At 29.2% G+C, this 16,854-nt stretch overlaps 1 protein-coding gene across 3 annotated transcripts in view; it reads right to left on the bottom strand.

Annotated features, from left to right (window-relative positions):
* Positions 1-16,854, bottom strand: part of LOC117168143 (adenosine kinase 2-like) — a 72,968-nt gene that overhangs the window by 40,013 nt on the left and 16,101 nt on the right. Inside the window, exons 1-4 of one of the 3 annotated variants that reach the window (XM_033353572.1) lie at positions 15,128-15,206; positions 14,932-15,031; positions 12,610-12,660; positions 2,231-2,320 (exon numbers count right to left, since the gene is read on the bottom strand). In XM_033353572.1, coding sequence (XP_033209463.1) covers positions 2,231-2,320; positions 12,610-12,660; positions 14,932-14,992 — 202 coding nt within the window. In that variant the 5' untranslated portion in view covers positions 14,993-15,031; positions 15,128-15,206. Of the gene's footprint in view, positions 1-2,230; positions 2,321-12,609; positions 12,661-14,931; positions 15,207-16,854 lie in introns of those variants that run through there. The other 2 variants (XM_033353567.1, XM_033353580.1) reach the window with 2 other exon arrangements.

Raw genomic sequence — 16,854 nt, 5'->3', positions numbered from 1 at the left:
AGTACAAAGCTTAATAATAAAAGATGTAAAAAAATATATTTTGACAATCAATTCCAACGGCATCAGCCGGTAACGTTGTACACGAAAATACGAAACCTGGCGTCACCAGACGAGGCTCTAGAGATTTCGTATTTTCGTGTACAACGTTACCGGCTGATGCCGTTGGAATTGATTGTTGAAATATTTTTTTTACATCTTTTATTATTAAACTTTGTACTTTAACGTAGTTTTCTTTCGGTTCTTGCATTTCTCAAAGTTTGAAACTGATATTTTATGTATAAAAAAAGTTGGAACATTCAAAAAATGTTGAGGTTCAGAAAAAAGATGAAATAATTTTCAGTGAAGTTTCTACCAAAATGCAGTACCTAAACGTACTTTATTGTACTCTAATACATTTTCCAAAGTTTCAGCTCGATATTTTATTTATTAAAAAAGTTCTTAGGTTTAAGAAAACATTCAGTGAACTGAAAAAGTGAGGTCGGTAATATAGGTATTTAGCTGTGTCACATGCCCTTAAATATATTATTTCAATAAAAAGCACAAGACATTTAGATACAAAGAAAGGAGGGAATACAAAAGTTGAACACAGAACTGGGTTAACTTTTCCTAATTTTTTATTGCAATATTTATTTTTAAAACATTTCTATCAGTTCTTTTAACCTTACAAAAAATACAACTTTTCGTTTAAAAATAGATAACTCTTATCTAGTGACTACAATAGAAAACTGCGATTTTTAGCACACATAACATTTGTAATACAGCACTTTACTATGTTGCTTTAGGTTAAATTAGCAAATACAATTATAGATCAGTGTTGTAAACATGGAAATTCTGTTAACATTTATAAATATATATTGTCTAGTTAAAAAACGTTTTCTAAATGCAAAAAAAGCATTAAATTTCTAACCTCAAAGTGGCCTTGCCTTTAATTTAGTTCGTGCGTACTTTTCTGATGTTCTAATCAAAAAAATATACATTTAAACCGTAACTATTTATAGTTTATATTTATAGTCACATTAATTGAAACAAACTTATTTATATGTAAAGAAATACCAGCCAGGTCTCCGTAACCTGCTGTTCATTCACTGGACCTGCGGGGTGAGTTTTGCTCCAATAAATGAACACAGCGTTCATTCACCGGAAGACGGGCAATTCAAAGGTCTAGTAGATGAACACTCATTTATTAATAAAAAAAAAAAACGTACTTTTTGTGAAAAACCCCTGTGGAAAATTGAATAATATCTTAAAACTATAACAGCACAACTTCGATGCAGAAAAGGTAAAGAATTTTTTTTTGTAAAAGCAGTGTAAACAAGGAGTTACTTAGACACGTACGTTACAGTGGTCGATGACTTTCTCACCATCACTCACCATAATCGATGATGCTTCGCATTCAAGAAATTTTTAAAATTATTTACAAGAATTTACTGCAATGAATTGTATATTAAACTCTTCAAAATTGCTTGAAGATTTCAAATATATAGAAATTTATAGACATTAACTTTCAAAGGTTATATTTATATATTTTTTGCATTAGTGTTCATTCACTGGTGACTGTTCAGCCACTGGATCACTCACCCTATTGAAAAAAAATCAATTTAAATTGTTGAATTTCTAACTGGAAAAGATCAATTTTTAACAAATAATGGAGTTAATTTTTAAGTTGCAGAAATTAATTTTCAACCAACCTGATGAATTTTCATCTGAAACAATGAATTTTTAACGATATAGAATAATTTTCCACAAAGTACATCAATTTTCAAAGTTTAAATTTCCATAATTATTATTTTTTTTTAAATTATGCTTGATTATTGCTGCCAACACTTTTTTATATATTAAAATATTTATGAATATAATTTTCTTTAAAAATGTTTAAAAGCTATGCTAAACACTCTCCACCACAATTTTTGTAATATCATTTTTCAAGGAAAAATTATGTTTCCTTTCATTCATAATTTTATTCACAAAAATAAAAAAATAAATAAAAAAAGTGCAGGCACCGAGAATCGAACACGCAGACTTTCGACTATGAAGCCCAAACGTTGCTGCTTGAGCTGCCGGCCGATTTTACAAATCCTTTTATCTGGATTACTTCAGTTTACCAGCTCGGAGGTTACAAAAATCGAACCGTCCAGCTGATAACCAGAGTTTCCCCCTCTGTTTATACTTACATTTTTTAATAAACTGGACGGAGAAGTTTGTAGATAATTTTGAGATGGTTGAATCTTACCTAAACTCCTTAAAGTCACTGGATTTTTTCTGCTTGCTCTGAATTTGAACCCAGCTTTTCCAGTAAGAATTGTCCTTTTATTTCCATAACCTAAAATTTATTCACATTACCTACCTCGCGACTTTTTCTATCAATAAAATTATGGAAAAGAGAGCTATCAACCGATTCCTTTTGCAATAGATTAATTTCGATGGGAAGGATTAAAGAAAATTATCTTCTCACACGAAGAGGTATGCTAATTTACTAAATACACGGCTACCATAAGCATAATTTACTTACGTGACCTTTTTTTTTAATTAAAAAATTGATAAAATTTATATGAATTCCAGGTGAATTTTTCGAAAAAAGAAAACAATTAAGTGGACATGAAACTGGTTTGATTCTCTTAGATTAGATTTTTTTTAATCAAAATTTTTCCTTTTTTTCAATAAAAATTAACAAGCTTCGGCAGTCTAGCGACGAGGAAACTCGCCATCGAGGAGATACGATTTCAAAAAGAATGTTTTAAAAACCTCCTATTTTGAGCGTTATATCGAAAAAAAGAAATCTCGAGGTGAATAAAAGATGGAATACTACTTGGGGGGGGGGGGGGGGGGGGGGGGGGCTCGGAACTTTTTTTGCCGATAAAAGAGAACAAAGTTAAGATTTTTGGGAAATGCTTGTTACATTACTGTAACTTTAATGGCAGAATAGCAAAGCCAAAGTAAGGAAGTTATATTTCAAAAAGATACCAACATTATTTGATACTATTTTGACAACGCTCCCAATATTGGGAACTTTTTAAACTGCGCTTGCGTCGCGCCGGTAAGAGCGCATTGGTTACAGATGGCGCGCTGTTTTTGAATAGTATAAATGTTGAAATTTAATATTTATTATAAATAATGATTGGAAAATGCATAAAAAGTAATTTTCTCAACCTCAAATAAAAAATAGTTCGATTTCAATCAAAAAGAAAGAAAAACAGAAAAACCAAAATTTTTTTTATCACAATCATTATTCTCGCCTGTCGAGTCTCTAAATTATTATTTTTTTACTCCCAACAATTTGTCTTTAAATAAAATCACTAAAATTACCAAAAATAAATTAAGATTTTTTTTAAAGACTTGCACATTTATATATTTTTTCTATTTCGAGAAATCCAATGTTGCGAACGTCTAACTATGCATTGAAAATTTGAAGAAAAATCCACTGCACAAACTTAATTTTAATGGGTTCATAATTAAACAAGATAATTAAAAAGTTCGTGTAAATTTTAAAGAAAATGAGAATACAATGAAAATCATTTTTAAAAAAATCAAATAAACTGAACGGAATTAAAAATAAATCAAAAATATTTATTTCACTTATTAATTTAGAAGTATTCATAAGAATTTTAAAAAATGAATAGGAATTGGTTAAAAATATTTCAGGGTGAATTGAAAAAAAATATTTTTAATTCCATTTAACTGAGCGAAATTGCAGAAAATTTAAAAGAATTCAAGACAAGTGACTAAAAATTCAGGGTGAATTCCAAATGAACTCTAATCGGGAAAACATTCAATATATTCCACTTACTTCAGTAAAATCGGATTAAATTGTAATTTCAAGAAACTAATGAAATTCATAAGAACCTGAAATAATATTCTCATTTAAAACTAGTTTAAAATAAACAAATATTCTTCACATTGAGTAAACTGGCAAAATTAAAAACTATTATTTTTTTAAATCCATTTCAAAGTAATTAAAATTAAAGTAGTAAGATTAGCAAGTAAAATTAAAAAGAATTTGAAGGGGCTTTCGAGTTAAAAAAATCAAGAGAATTACACAAAATTTAAAAGAAATGAGGAATAATTCTAGTTAATTAAATATATATACTCTATTTCATTTTAGTGAAATTTGAGTCAGTTGAATTTTATAAGAACTGAAAAAATAATTTTTTTTTTTTTAATAAGGGAAATGTCATAAAATTTAGTAAATTGAAATGAACAAAATTCAGTACGGATTCAACAAAATTTAATTTAAAAAAAATTGCATACATTTAGAGAAATTCAAAGGGAATGAGAAGAATTCGATAAAATGCATAAAAAATTCAAATTAAAAAAAGAAGAGAATTCAGAATAAATTAATAAGAATTCAGACTGAATTTCAAATAAATTGAAAAACATCCTAAAATTTCAAGAATTCAAGGAGGAATTCAAGATCGTCAAATTCCTAAGAATTCCATGAGATGAAAACATTTCAGGCAAAATTAAAACTCGTTTTTTTTTTTAATTCATTTCAGTGAATAGAACTCAGTAAATTTAAAATAATTTTGAAAAAATAATTTTAAAAATTTGTGAAATAAAAAAATTGCATAAAATTGGGTAAAATAGGCTTGAACAAAATGCAGAGCGAATTCAACTGAATTAAATAAAATTCGAGTAAATTTAAATAAATTCAAAGATAATGGGAAGAATTCGATAAAAAAAAATTAAGTGAATTAAACAAACAGAATAAATTAGGAAAAAAAAACGAGAGGATTCTAAAGAATTCTGGGGAATTGAGATGAAAAAAACTGAAAAAATTATTTTTATATCCAAACAATTTCACTGATTTCAGTAAATGTAGTTGGCAAGGTACCTCTAACTTAGTAGAATAGAATAGAATTTAGAAGAATTCAGAATAAATTAATAACAATTCAAATTGAATTTCAAATGAATTGAAAAACATCCGAATGTTCAATTTATTTAAGTAAAATTGGAATGTATTAAAAAATATTCAAAAGATTATTGAAACTTGTAAAAATTTGAAATTAGTTCAAAATATAAAAATATACGTTTAGTAAAATGGAAACGAATAGAATTTAGGGGAAATTGACTGAATAAAATATGAAAAAAAAGAGAAAATTTCAAATAATTTTGAAGAACTTATTAAACTAAAAAGAAAGAGAATTACAATGCAAGGGAATTTAAAGGGATTGCAAAAAATATTTAAATGAAAATTCGAGTACATTTAGAGAAATTCTAAGGGAATGAGAATTCGATAAAAATTCAAGTAAATTATAAAAAAACAGGATAAATTAAAAAAAAATCGAGAGAATTTTTTAAAAAGAATTCAGGGGAATTGAGATGAAATGATATGCGTTTTTTTTCTTATAAATCAAAATATTTCACTAATTTCAGTAAAATTGGGAGTTAATGCAGACGAATTATCAGAATTTGATAGAACGCTAAGAATTCAAGTTGAGTTCAAAAGATTTCAGGGGGAATCAAACAAAACCAAAAAAATTATTTTTGTTTTTTAATCAATTTAATTCAGTAGAATTCCAAAGAATTCAGAATAAATTAATAAGAATTCAGAGTAAATTTCAAAGGCATAAGAATTAATTGAAAAAAATCCAAAACCTTCTATTTATTTCAGTAAAATTAGAATGAATTAAAAAGAATCCAATCGATTGTTGAAACTCTTAACAATTTGAAACAATTTAATTGAAATTGTTGGTTTAAATCAACAATTTCCGTCAATAGTGCGAATTACAACGAACAAAAACCAACGAATTAATTGAATATTAGGAAAATATACCGGAAATTACACGAATTGAATGATAAAAATTAAAGCTAAAAAAATGCAGGAAAAATACAAAAAAAAATCGAGAGCATTCCAAAAGAATTCAGGGTTTCTTGCAAATTAGCTGAGAAAAAAATTTTTAATCCAAAATATTCCACTGAACGAAATCAAGAGATTTGCAAATAATTCAGGATAAATTCCAAATGTAAATAGAATTATTGAATCAGATTCTGATAAAATTTCTAAGCAATTACGGTAAATTGAAAAGTTTTCAGGGTGAATGATAAGAAATAGAAAGTATAAAAAAGTCCATAAAATTCAGCGGATTTCGAAGAGATTTTAAAGAATTCAAGATTAATTGAAAAAATTCAGACATCCTTAGATTCTCGGTTTTAATTTCTGGAAAGAAGTTACTAAATATCTGATTCCAAAAAAAAAAAAAAAAAAAAAAATTTCTCTAATTTTATTAAAAACTCTTCGAAAATCTAAATTCTTCCAAAATTAAAATCCTTTTACGTGCTTAGCTGCAACAAAATAAAATAAATCAGCCTTACTTCCTTTCAGAAATAACAAAAATATACCTTCATCCGAAACTTTTCAGTGTCGCTCGGCGCGCCAACTTAAAAAGTCTATACTTACAAATTTTTTTAAATCTTCATTCTTAAATTTAAGACATTACAATATTTTTTTCATCGTCGAATTACATAAATTAACTTAAAAAATGGCCATGCATTAAATTGGGGTTCGCACGAGTTTTTGTTTATTAAAGTAAAAAATAACATGTGCGATGATCCAATATACAAATGAACAGTTGTAAAAAAAAATATAACTATACTGAATTCGGTAGGGTGTTTAGTAATCCGGTTCCGTATATGAAGTATCTAATTCGCATTGTAAGCCACGACCCCGTCTGCAGTGCCATTTGGTCTGAAAGCATCATTTATACAACCAAATGATTTTTTTTTTTTTTATGTAGAAAAAACTTTAATTCTATTCTCTGATTCACATTTGCAAGACGAAGTCTTGGCATTTAAAAAGTTGGGCTATTTCATGCGCAAATAATACTGTGAATCGCTTTAATAAAATTTTGCCGTCGAGGTGAATTCAATTCGAAAAGAACTATTTAAATACCGCCTTTTGTGTGGGTTTAACCAGCAAAAGAAATCGCGAGTTGAGCACAATATGGCGGCACCACCACCTCGTGATTTCTTTTGCTTCTGAAACTCTCAAAAATTGATATTTTGAATAAATTCTTTCAGAATTGCTGTAACCTCGATGGCAGGACCTCAGATCCAAAATAAAGAGATTTTAGCTTAACAAGATCCATTTTGACCTTTATCCACCTCAAGATTTCTTTCGCCAATGACAAACAGAATAATAAAGATTTTTCAAAATTTCCTTTTGATTTGCTGTCACCTTAATGGCAGAAAGCTGAATACAAAACAAGAAGATTAAAGCACAAAAAGAACCATTTTGACTTTATTTCACGTTTTTTATTATCATAAAGCAATTCACAGTCAAAAGTCGACGTAACTTAACCTTAAAATATCGATGAGAAACATAGAGACAGGATTGGGTCAGAAGGAAACGACGTTTCAAGTTTAAAAGCTCCTTTATTTACCGATCTAAGACAACACATAAACACTGGAATAAGGTGTTGTGCGATAGCAAAGTACCAGGGCGCAAAAAATACAGACTGCCAGTGATCGAGCAATCTTTGCAGTGGAGCCTCCTTCTCCTCTTTCATTTATTTATTAATGATTACATCAAAATTATTAAAAATTACCGCTCCCCCTCTGCAAAGTTGGCTCGACCAGAGCGTTTCCCCAAGATTTGGTACAGCAAATGGATAGGAATCGGGAAATAGTGGAGAGCATTCCCCAAAAAGTAAAAAAGAGCAAGGAGAAAGGAATGGTGTTTTTGAGAGAAAAAAAAACAAAGGGATAGCTGCAAGAGATAAAACAAGCAGAGGAACGCGCTTGCGCGAGTCGCGACCGGGCATGGAACGCGAGCGACGCAGGAAGCCAGCGAAGAGGCGCGGCCGAGATTTTGTCACTAAAAAAATCAAGACAGCATTAAGAAAGGGTTTTTTTTTTGGGGGGGTTGGGTACTGTACATGGAACGGCGAAACAGCAGTAAACAGAAAAAACACGATGCGTCAGTTGTTTTGTGAATACCACAAATATTACATTGTATTACATTTTTACCATCATCATTATCACTATAATCATTATTATAATTATCGAAAAAACACGAATCTTACAAAAAAAATTCATGACTTACACCAACGGGTATGTTCAAAATGGATTACAAACTAAAAGGTCGAAACTCTTACTGAAACTCTTTGACTTGAGTGATTTTAGATCATATACTTTTTTTTTTAATCCTAAGTTTCATAAAATCATTACTATGTCTAGAATGCGTTTCCAATAGTGAGAAGCGCATCGGATATCTAAGTCTCTAATACCAAAGTTTAATTTAGTCAAGAGCGCACCAATCACAAAAACGACACACTTTATATATCATGCAGGAAAAATCGACTAAAACGAGATATCGTTTTAAAAGTCTTCTGGAAAATTATGGGCGCTTTAGGCTCGCGCACAAACATTCCCAAAAGTTTCACTTTTTCTCAGCGATTCTCTTTAAGTGGATTATTCTCGGCGATGGCACGATGAAAAAGTCCAGTAACACACACTGTACTGTAGATGGCGTCAGTGTGTATTGTCCAACTCATGTTTTCTTTCGCGGATAAAATCCCCCCCGCCCCCCAAATTGTGTAATTTCTCCTTCATTCTTATTACAATCGACTCTACTCCTCCCCCCCACGGCCGATAGCAAGTTTGGGTAAAAAAAAAAATTAATATTTGGTCGTCTTTGCGATTCGAGCGCTCTCCTCAAAAGGAAGACGATTAAGGGCGGAGCCCGAGTCTCTCTCACTTGGTATAAATCACAATTTTTTTAATTTAGATGCACTTATTCATCTAACAATCTTAATTTACGAGGACTTGGAATGAAAAGAGCAGACACACTGGGCTCCGCAGATAATCGTCTCGGTGTCTCCAGAGAAGACAATTTCTTCAGAAAAACATTCGACACACAGCATTTACCAAAAAATTTGATACACTCGATATTTGAAAATTTTCTGAAGATAATGTCTCAACTGAGTGTTGATATATCGTAGAGTGGCATAAAAAAGAAGTGACGAAGACAACAAGTTGACTCTCTCGCTCTCTCTCTCTCATGTTTTTCAGTTGCAAACCGGTCCTAGAGTTTACAAGAGGGAGTGAAAAAGGTGGTTGTGGTGGTGGTGTTTTGTGGTGGGGCGATGATGAAATAGTGTTTTGTGTCAGTGTGTATGTATGTGTGTGTGTGTGTGTGTCGATGAAGAAGAATCGTGAGTGGTAAATAGTGATTCATTTTTTTTTTGCATTATTTCTGCCTTTTTAAAGAGCACTGCAAACAACAGCACTTGTTTTTTTTCTCTCATCGAGCGGCGGGTAGGCGGCGACGGCAGATCTTCGCGCGTGTTTGCAGATCGACGACGGACGGCCAAGAGTTTCTCGGTCCCGAGGCTTCCTGCTAGCGACACAGAGACAGACACAGACCGACGGACAGACCGACAGACCGATCCGAATTCGAACCGACGATTAGTATGGTGCGAACCGGCGCGACGGCGATGGCCCTCGTATTCCCGGTCTGGTAATCAAAATTGTACACGTGAGTCAAACGAGAGAACGACAGAAACGACAAGACGGCAGCAGCAAGATTTTTTCTTTTACTATTTTTCTTTCATTCATTATTATTTTTTTTTTCTTTCAATTTTTAATTCTGATTTGTTATTTCTCGTGCACGCCGTTCGAGTTAGTCTCTTTTTACGGCAAACAGAGAGTTTTCCTTTGGTCAGAGAGGGAGGCATTGGGAACATCCGAGAAGAAAATCTTTTCAAATTTGCACAACTCACAGTTGTTTTTTTTATAAACAGAGGGTGGTGTCTACTCAAATTCTGAATGAAAATTCCCTGGCAATTCCAGGGGTTTTTTTTTTCACGGTATCTTGAATTTGTCTCGAAAGTACCAAATAGTTGAATTTCAAGTAAAAAAGATCAATTTTCTAACAAAAAAAGTGAAAACGGTAAATTTATTGTTGAAATAATTAATTTTTCAACAGGAAAAAAGCAAATTTCAAACCAAACTGATGATATTTTAACAAAAAAGTTACTTCCAACCAATTTGTTTGGTTTTCATAAAAAAAAAAAAAGATTAATTTTGAGACAAGATCAATTTTTTATTTAAAAAATGGTTTTAAGAAAATAAATTAGTTTTTTTAACGAAATAACCAAATTTTTAACTTATAAAGACAAATTTTCCACCCAAAAATTGAATTTAAAACTGAAACAGATCTATTTTTAAACATAAATTCAATAGATTTTCAGTTAAAAAAAATTAATTAACGAACAAGTTTCGAACTAAATAGTTAAACTTTCAATAAAGGTAATGAATTTTCATCCATAATGATGAATCTTTAACTGAAATAGTTGAATTTTAAACAAAACAAAAAAAAACTTATGAAATATTGACTGGATTCGTTAAATTTCCAACGAAAAAGATAAATTTTAAAATAAGATTAATTTTTTATATAAAAAGTTTTTTTTTTAGCAAAAAACATGAATTTTCCACAAAATGCTTTAACTTTGAACTAAACAATACAATTGTTCAACCAAATATTTGGATTTTAAATTAAAAAAAAAAATAAAATATTTTTAACCATAAATGGAAGTTAGATTTTCAGTTACATTTTTTTTCATAAAACAGTTTGCAACAAAATAGTTAAATTTTCAATCAAAGTAATGAATTTTCATATATAATAAATATTTAACTGAAATAGTTGAATTTTATACCAAAAAGATTAATTTTAAACTAAAATATGGAATTTTCAACTGGATTAATGAAATTTTTAACAAAAAAGATACATTTGAAAATAAAATTATAACTATTTTATTTGAATACTTGACCTTTCAATGAAAAAGATGAATTTCCAAACAAGGAGATCAATTTTATATATAAAAACAACGATTTTTTTTATAAAACACATGAATTTTCCACAAAATAGTTGAAACTTTGATCTAAAAGACAAACTTTCATCCAAATAGTTGATTTTTGAATGAAAAGTTTTTTAAGCTAGATATGAATTTTTAACTGAGACAATGGAATATTCAACTGGAATAACTAAATTTTTAGTAAAAAAATAATGATTAAAAAAAAATTCAACAGCAGTTAAAGTTTCAATTGTGATAATTAAATTCGCAGCAAAAAAAAAACAAACTTTTTAGCCAAGTAAAAGACGAATTTCGAACAAAAACAGTCCAGTTTTCAAGCAAATAGATGAAGATAATTAAAACAGATAATAAAAATAGATGATTTTAATTTTTAATCAAAAACAGTTAAATTCAACCAAAAAAGAAAACTTATTATTCAACACGAGTTGAATTTTTCAATATGAAAAAATTTTTGTCAGTTACAAAAAAATAATTTCAAACGGAAAAACCGAATTCTCAACAAAATAGTTAAATACAATGATATAAATCTACTTTTACAAAGTAAGAATAATTGTTATCGAATTTTATATTGAAATTTCACAAAAAAAATTAGGCAACCTAGAAAAAAATATAAAAATTCCCTGACAATTATTCCAGGTAGGATAGACACCCTGAGTATAATTCTCAGTAAACTCGCCATCGAGGAGAGTAGATTTAAAAAAAAAATATCTTAAAAATTTTTAATTTTGAATATTTTATCGAATAAAGAAATCTCGAGGTGAATACAAAATGGAAGACCACTTGGGGGCCACCTCAGTACTTTTTTTGTCGATAAAAGAGAGAAAAAGTAAGATTTTTCAGAAATTCTTCTTTAATTGCTGTAAACTGGACGGCAGAATGTCAAAAACCAAAGAAAGGTATATTTGAAAATCACGCAAAGTTGATTTTATACAATCTCTGATTACAAAATAAAATGACAGGTATATCGGCCATTTTTTTTTTATTCCATCTCGTATTTTTCGAACGATAAAAACGAGAATATTTTTATTTCTTTTTCAAATGTATAAAGTAATAAACTGTGAGCTCTGCTAACCTAAAAAATGATGATTTTTTTCTTCTTAAAACTGATTCTGTGGCAGATTTTACAAACCAAGAATTGAATATTAAAGAAAAATAAATTGCAGAATTCGAAAAAAAAAAAAAATTTTTTTTTCAAAAGTCTGATGGATCAACTAATATGAACTTAAAAGATTTTTTTCTAAAGGGGATGTTGCCTACACCTCCTAGGAAAACATTGCAATTTCATTAGCACTGTCTTCTCTTCTTTTGACACATTTCGATAAAAAGATTGTAGAGCTTTGGCTTTTGAATTAATACACTTTTGTCTTTCATTATTGTCAATAGTTTAGTGCAACAAAAACAATCCAAATTTGCTCTTAAAACTCGATTTTTTTAAAAGACTCGTCTGGAAAAGCAAATTTTAAAACCAAAAGCAAATCGAAGAATTTAATTAAAAAAAAAAAAAAAAAAACAAACAAAAAAAAACAACCAAAGTACAATCCTTTTTTCGAATTTAAAACCAGTCCTGAATTCGGCTTTATAATCACATTTTCTTGTTTATATCATCACAAAATTATGGTAGACTTATCATAATAATCACAGTATTATCACAGCAGCATCAAGGCAAAAATAAATTTTTAAAAATAATGCCCTTCAGGATGGTTCGAGCTAAAAGAAGAGTACAGGAGAAAATCTAATTGCTTGTTATTTGAAAAATATTATTGGATTGGTATGGAACTCAAGTGACACTTTTACTTACCTACGCGAGTCTTCAAAAGAGTCTCGGCTGAAGTCCTCGTACATGCCTCTACTACAACAGCGACACAATAAATCATCGATTCCATTGATGGTTCCTTTTTTAACAGATCGCCCACACTCAACAACCAACTCTAACTTTGCCAACAACATTTTACATTTAATTTTTAAATAATTATAACATTAAGAAGGTTCTTAACTTTGTTTTCTCGAATTTAGTAATTCTCTCAGTAAGTGATTTTCTTTCGAATTGCTTCATGATTTGAGAATCAGTCTTGCGAAATTTCTGACCACACTGTCTAATTGAGAAAAATCCATTTAAAACAAAAAATGCAAAAAATCTGTGGATTTCATCACCTCGCGAATTCTTTTTCTTCTAAAACTCTCAAAAAATGATATTTTTGATATAATCTTTCAGAATTGCTGTAACCTAGATGGCAAAATACAAAATCCAGAAAAAGAAAAATTAAGGGCCATAAAAGCCACTTTGACCTTCTTCCACCTCGTATCTTTTTTTTCGATAAATGACAGAAAAATTTAAAAACTTCAAATTTTATTTTAAAATTGCTGTAACCTCAATGGCAAAATAAAAAACGCAGAGAAAGAAAAATTAAGGGCAATAAAAGCAATTTTTATCTTTCACACCATCTCGTATCTTTTTTTGTCAATAAAGGACAAAAAAAAGACAAAAATTCCATTTTTATTTTATAATTGCTGTAACCTCGATGGCAAAAGACAAAATCCAGAAAAAGAAGAATTAAGATCAATAAAAGCCATTTTGGTCTTCTTCCACCTCGCATCTTTTTTTGCCAATAAAGGACAAAATAACTTGAAAAATTCAATTTTTATTTTAGAATTACTGTAACCTCGATGGCAAAATACAAAATTCAGAAAAAGAAAAATTAAGAGCAATAAACACTATTTTGGTATTTCATGCCACCTCGTACCTTTGTTAGTCAATAAATGACAGAAAAAATTTAAAAAGTCAATTTTCATTTCAGAATTGCTGTAACCTCGATGGCAAAAGACAAAATCCAGAAAAAGAAGAATTAAGATCAATAAAAGCCTAATTAGTCTTCTTCCACCTCGCATCTTTTTTTGCCAATAAAGGACAAAAAAACTTGAAAAATTCAATTTTTATTTTAGAATTACTGTAACCTCGATGGCAAAATACAAAATTCAGAAAAAGAAAAATTAAGAGCAATAAACACTATTTTGGTATTTCATGCCACCTCGTACCTTTTTTAGTCAATAAATGACAGAAAAATTTTTAAAAGTCAATTTTCATTTCAGAATTGCTGTAACCTCGATGGCAAAATACAAAATCCAGAAAAAGAAAAATTAAGAGCAATAAACCCCATTTTGGTATTTCACACCACCTCGTACCTTTTTTAGTCCATAAATGACAGAAAAATGTTAAAAAGTCAATTTTCATTTCAGAATTGCTGTAACCTCGATGGCAAAAGACAAAATCCAGAAAAAGAAGAATTAATAGCAATAATAACAATTTTGGTATTTCACATCTCGTACCTTTTTTAGTCCATAAATGACAGAAAAATGTTACAAAGTTAATTTTCATTTCAGAATTGCTGTAACCTCGATAGCAAAAGACAAAATCCATAAAAAGAAGAATTAAGATCAATAAAAGCCATTTTGGCCTTCTTCCACCTCGCATCTTTTTTTGCCAATAAAGGACAAAAACTTAAAAAATTCCATTTTTATTTTAGAATTACTGTAACCTCGATGGCAAAATACAAAATCCAGAAAAAGAAGAATTAAGATCAATAAAAGCCATTTTGGTACTTCACACCACCTCGTACCTTTTTTAGTCCATAAATGACAGAAAAATGTTAAAAAGTCAATTTTCATTTCAGAATTGCTGTAACCTCGATGGCAAAAGACAAAATTAAGAAAAAGAAGAATTAAGAGCAATAATAACAATTTTGGTCTACCTCCACCTCGTAACTTTTTTGATCAATAACAGACAGCATAATAGAAAATTTCAAAAATTTTCTCTTGATTTACTGTAAACTCGATGGCAGTATTTCAAATACCAAAGATTGAAATTTTATCCCAATCTTTCTTTTCCTCACCTCATCACTTAATATTCGAATAAACTCGTCAAAAATGGAAATAATCGACTAATTCTTTTTGCAATTAATTAATCTCGATGGCAAGCGATAAAAATGACCAAATACATTATTAAATTTGTATAAAAACAAAGTCTTGGCAAGACTGATTTGATTCGGCGAGAATTCAAATCGTGAAACTGTTGTGGCAAAATGATGAGTTGGCGAGGATGGTAACCACTGAATGAAATACTCACCTGAATCGGCCGTTGTTGCCACTTGGAGGGGGTGATCGTCTGCTGAACATGCCGTAATCATTGCTGCGGGAGAAGCCGCTGTCGCGCATGGATCCCATACCTAGAGGAGGCATAGGAGGTATTGGATCTCGTCTTGGGGCAACTGGAGGCAGATAAGAATCGCGCATGGAACTTCCCATGTCACGGCCAGACATACCCGTCATACTTGGAAACCGCCTTTCGTACAGATCCCTGGTGTCATCAAATCCTCGTCGATCGTAGTAGCTGTCGTAATCCTGCAAACAGAATTAGATATAGATCTTCCAATTTGTTCCGACTTTTATTTTGTTTATTTCAAAGCAAAAATATGCTCCTGTTGACATTTAATTTCAAAATTGTAATTGCCGAAATAGCTAGTTATTAAAAATTACGCAAATTTTAATTTCAGGCTAAATAAACCAAAATGTTCTCAAAACAGGGAAAATAGGGCAATTAATTCTTTAAAGAATATATATTTCATTTTTGAAACCAAAAGACGTTTTATTTTCAAAGAAATATCAAGCCAAAAATCAAATATGACTTTAATGAAAAAAAAAACACTTGAATTATCAACCATAAAATATGAAACTTGTGCAAAAAAAAAAAAGAGTAATTTTTTTACTAAAAACGACTAATTTTCTAGAAAGTAGTTGAATTCTAAAAAAAATATGAATTTTTAACTAGCTGAATTTTTCACACACAAAAAAATATTAATTTTGTATTCAAGAGGACGAATTTTCTATCCAAATAGATGCATGTTCAACAAAACAGTGAATTTTTGTTATAAAAAACGAATACTACAATCCAAAAAGACTATTTTTTAAAAATGGAGCATCTTCTGCAAAGCAGTTAAATTAAAAAAAAAAAAAACACTTCAATTTCCAACAAAATAGTTTATTCTGTATCCAAATATATAGCAAAAAAAAAAAAAAGAATTAAAAAAAAAATGTAATAGTTGAATTTTTGACAAAAGAAGAAAATTTCCAAATTGTCAGCCAAAATGGTAAAGCAAAACCTTCAATAAAAAATTTTAAAACAGTTGAATTTCTGAGCACAAAAAATGAGTTTTTATTTTTTCCAAATAAAAGACAATTTTTTAAAAAGCCAGAAAAATTAATTTTCTGCAAATCAGTAGAATTTTCAACCAAAAAAAAAAATATGAATTTTCAAAGAAAAAAAAAGAGAAGATTTTCAACCTAAAGGTGGCATATTTAAATATGCAAATGAAATATTACAAACTAATAAGAATAGTTTTTTATCAAAAAAGACGATTCTCGAACTACAACAAAATAATAGAATTTTCACATCTTTCTCACAAGTAGGTAAATTTTCAATAAATAAAAAAATGACTGCCCAACAAAATAGTTAAGAGATGAATTGTTTAACCTAAAAAAAAAAATAACAAAATGGTTCAGCTTTCAACTAAATAGTACATTTTTTAATCAAAAAAGTTGAATTTTCAACAAAATAATTGTATTTTCATAAAAATATCTGCATTTTTAACCAAATATTTGAATTTTATACCTGCAAAGATGAATTTGAAACAAAATAGTCGAATTTTTAGACAAAAACATAAAATTTTAACCGAAATTTGTTGCACTTTAAAACAAATAGTCGAATTTTCAAACAAAAAAGTCAAATTTTTAAGAAAACCGTCGACTTTTAACCCTCCAAACTATGAAATTTTTACAAAAAAAGATTATTTTTTACCTAAAAAAATAATAATACATTTTTCAACATAATACATGAATTTTCTACTGAAAAATAAAAAATAAAGTAGAAATGGCAGTTCAAATTTTAGTAAAAAAAATATACATTTATAAGAAAATACATATTTTCAGCCTAAAAGATAATTTTTTTTTTAATTAGGAATTTTCCAACCCACAACATGAATAAAAAAAAAAA

Source organism: Belonocnema kinseyi, chromosome 1 (genome assembly GCF_010883055.1).
Source record: "Belonocnema kinseyi isolate 2016_QV_RU_SX_M_011 chromosome 1, B_treatae_v1, whole genome shotgun sequence".
Lineage (NCBI taxonomy): Eukaryota > Metazoa > Arthropoda > Insecta > Hymenoptera > Cynipidae > Belonocnema > Belonocnema kinseyi.
Note: the sequence above shows the minus strand (reverse complement) of the source record. Positions and strands in the feature narration are given on the sequence as shown.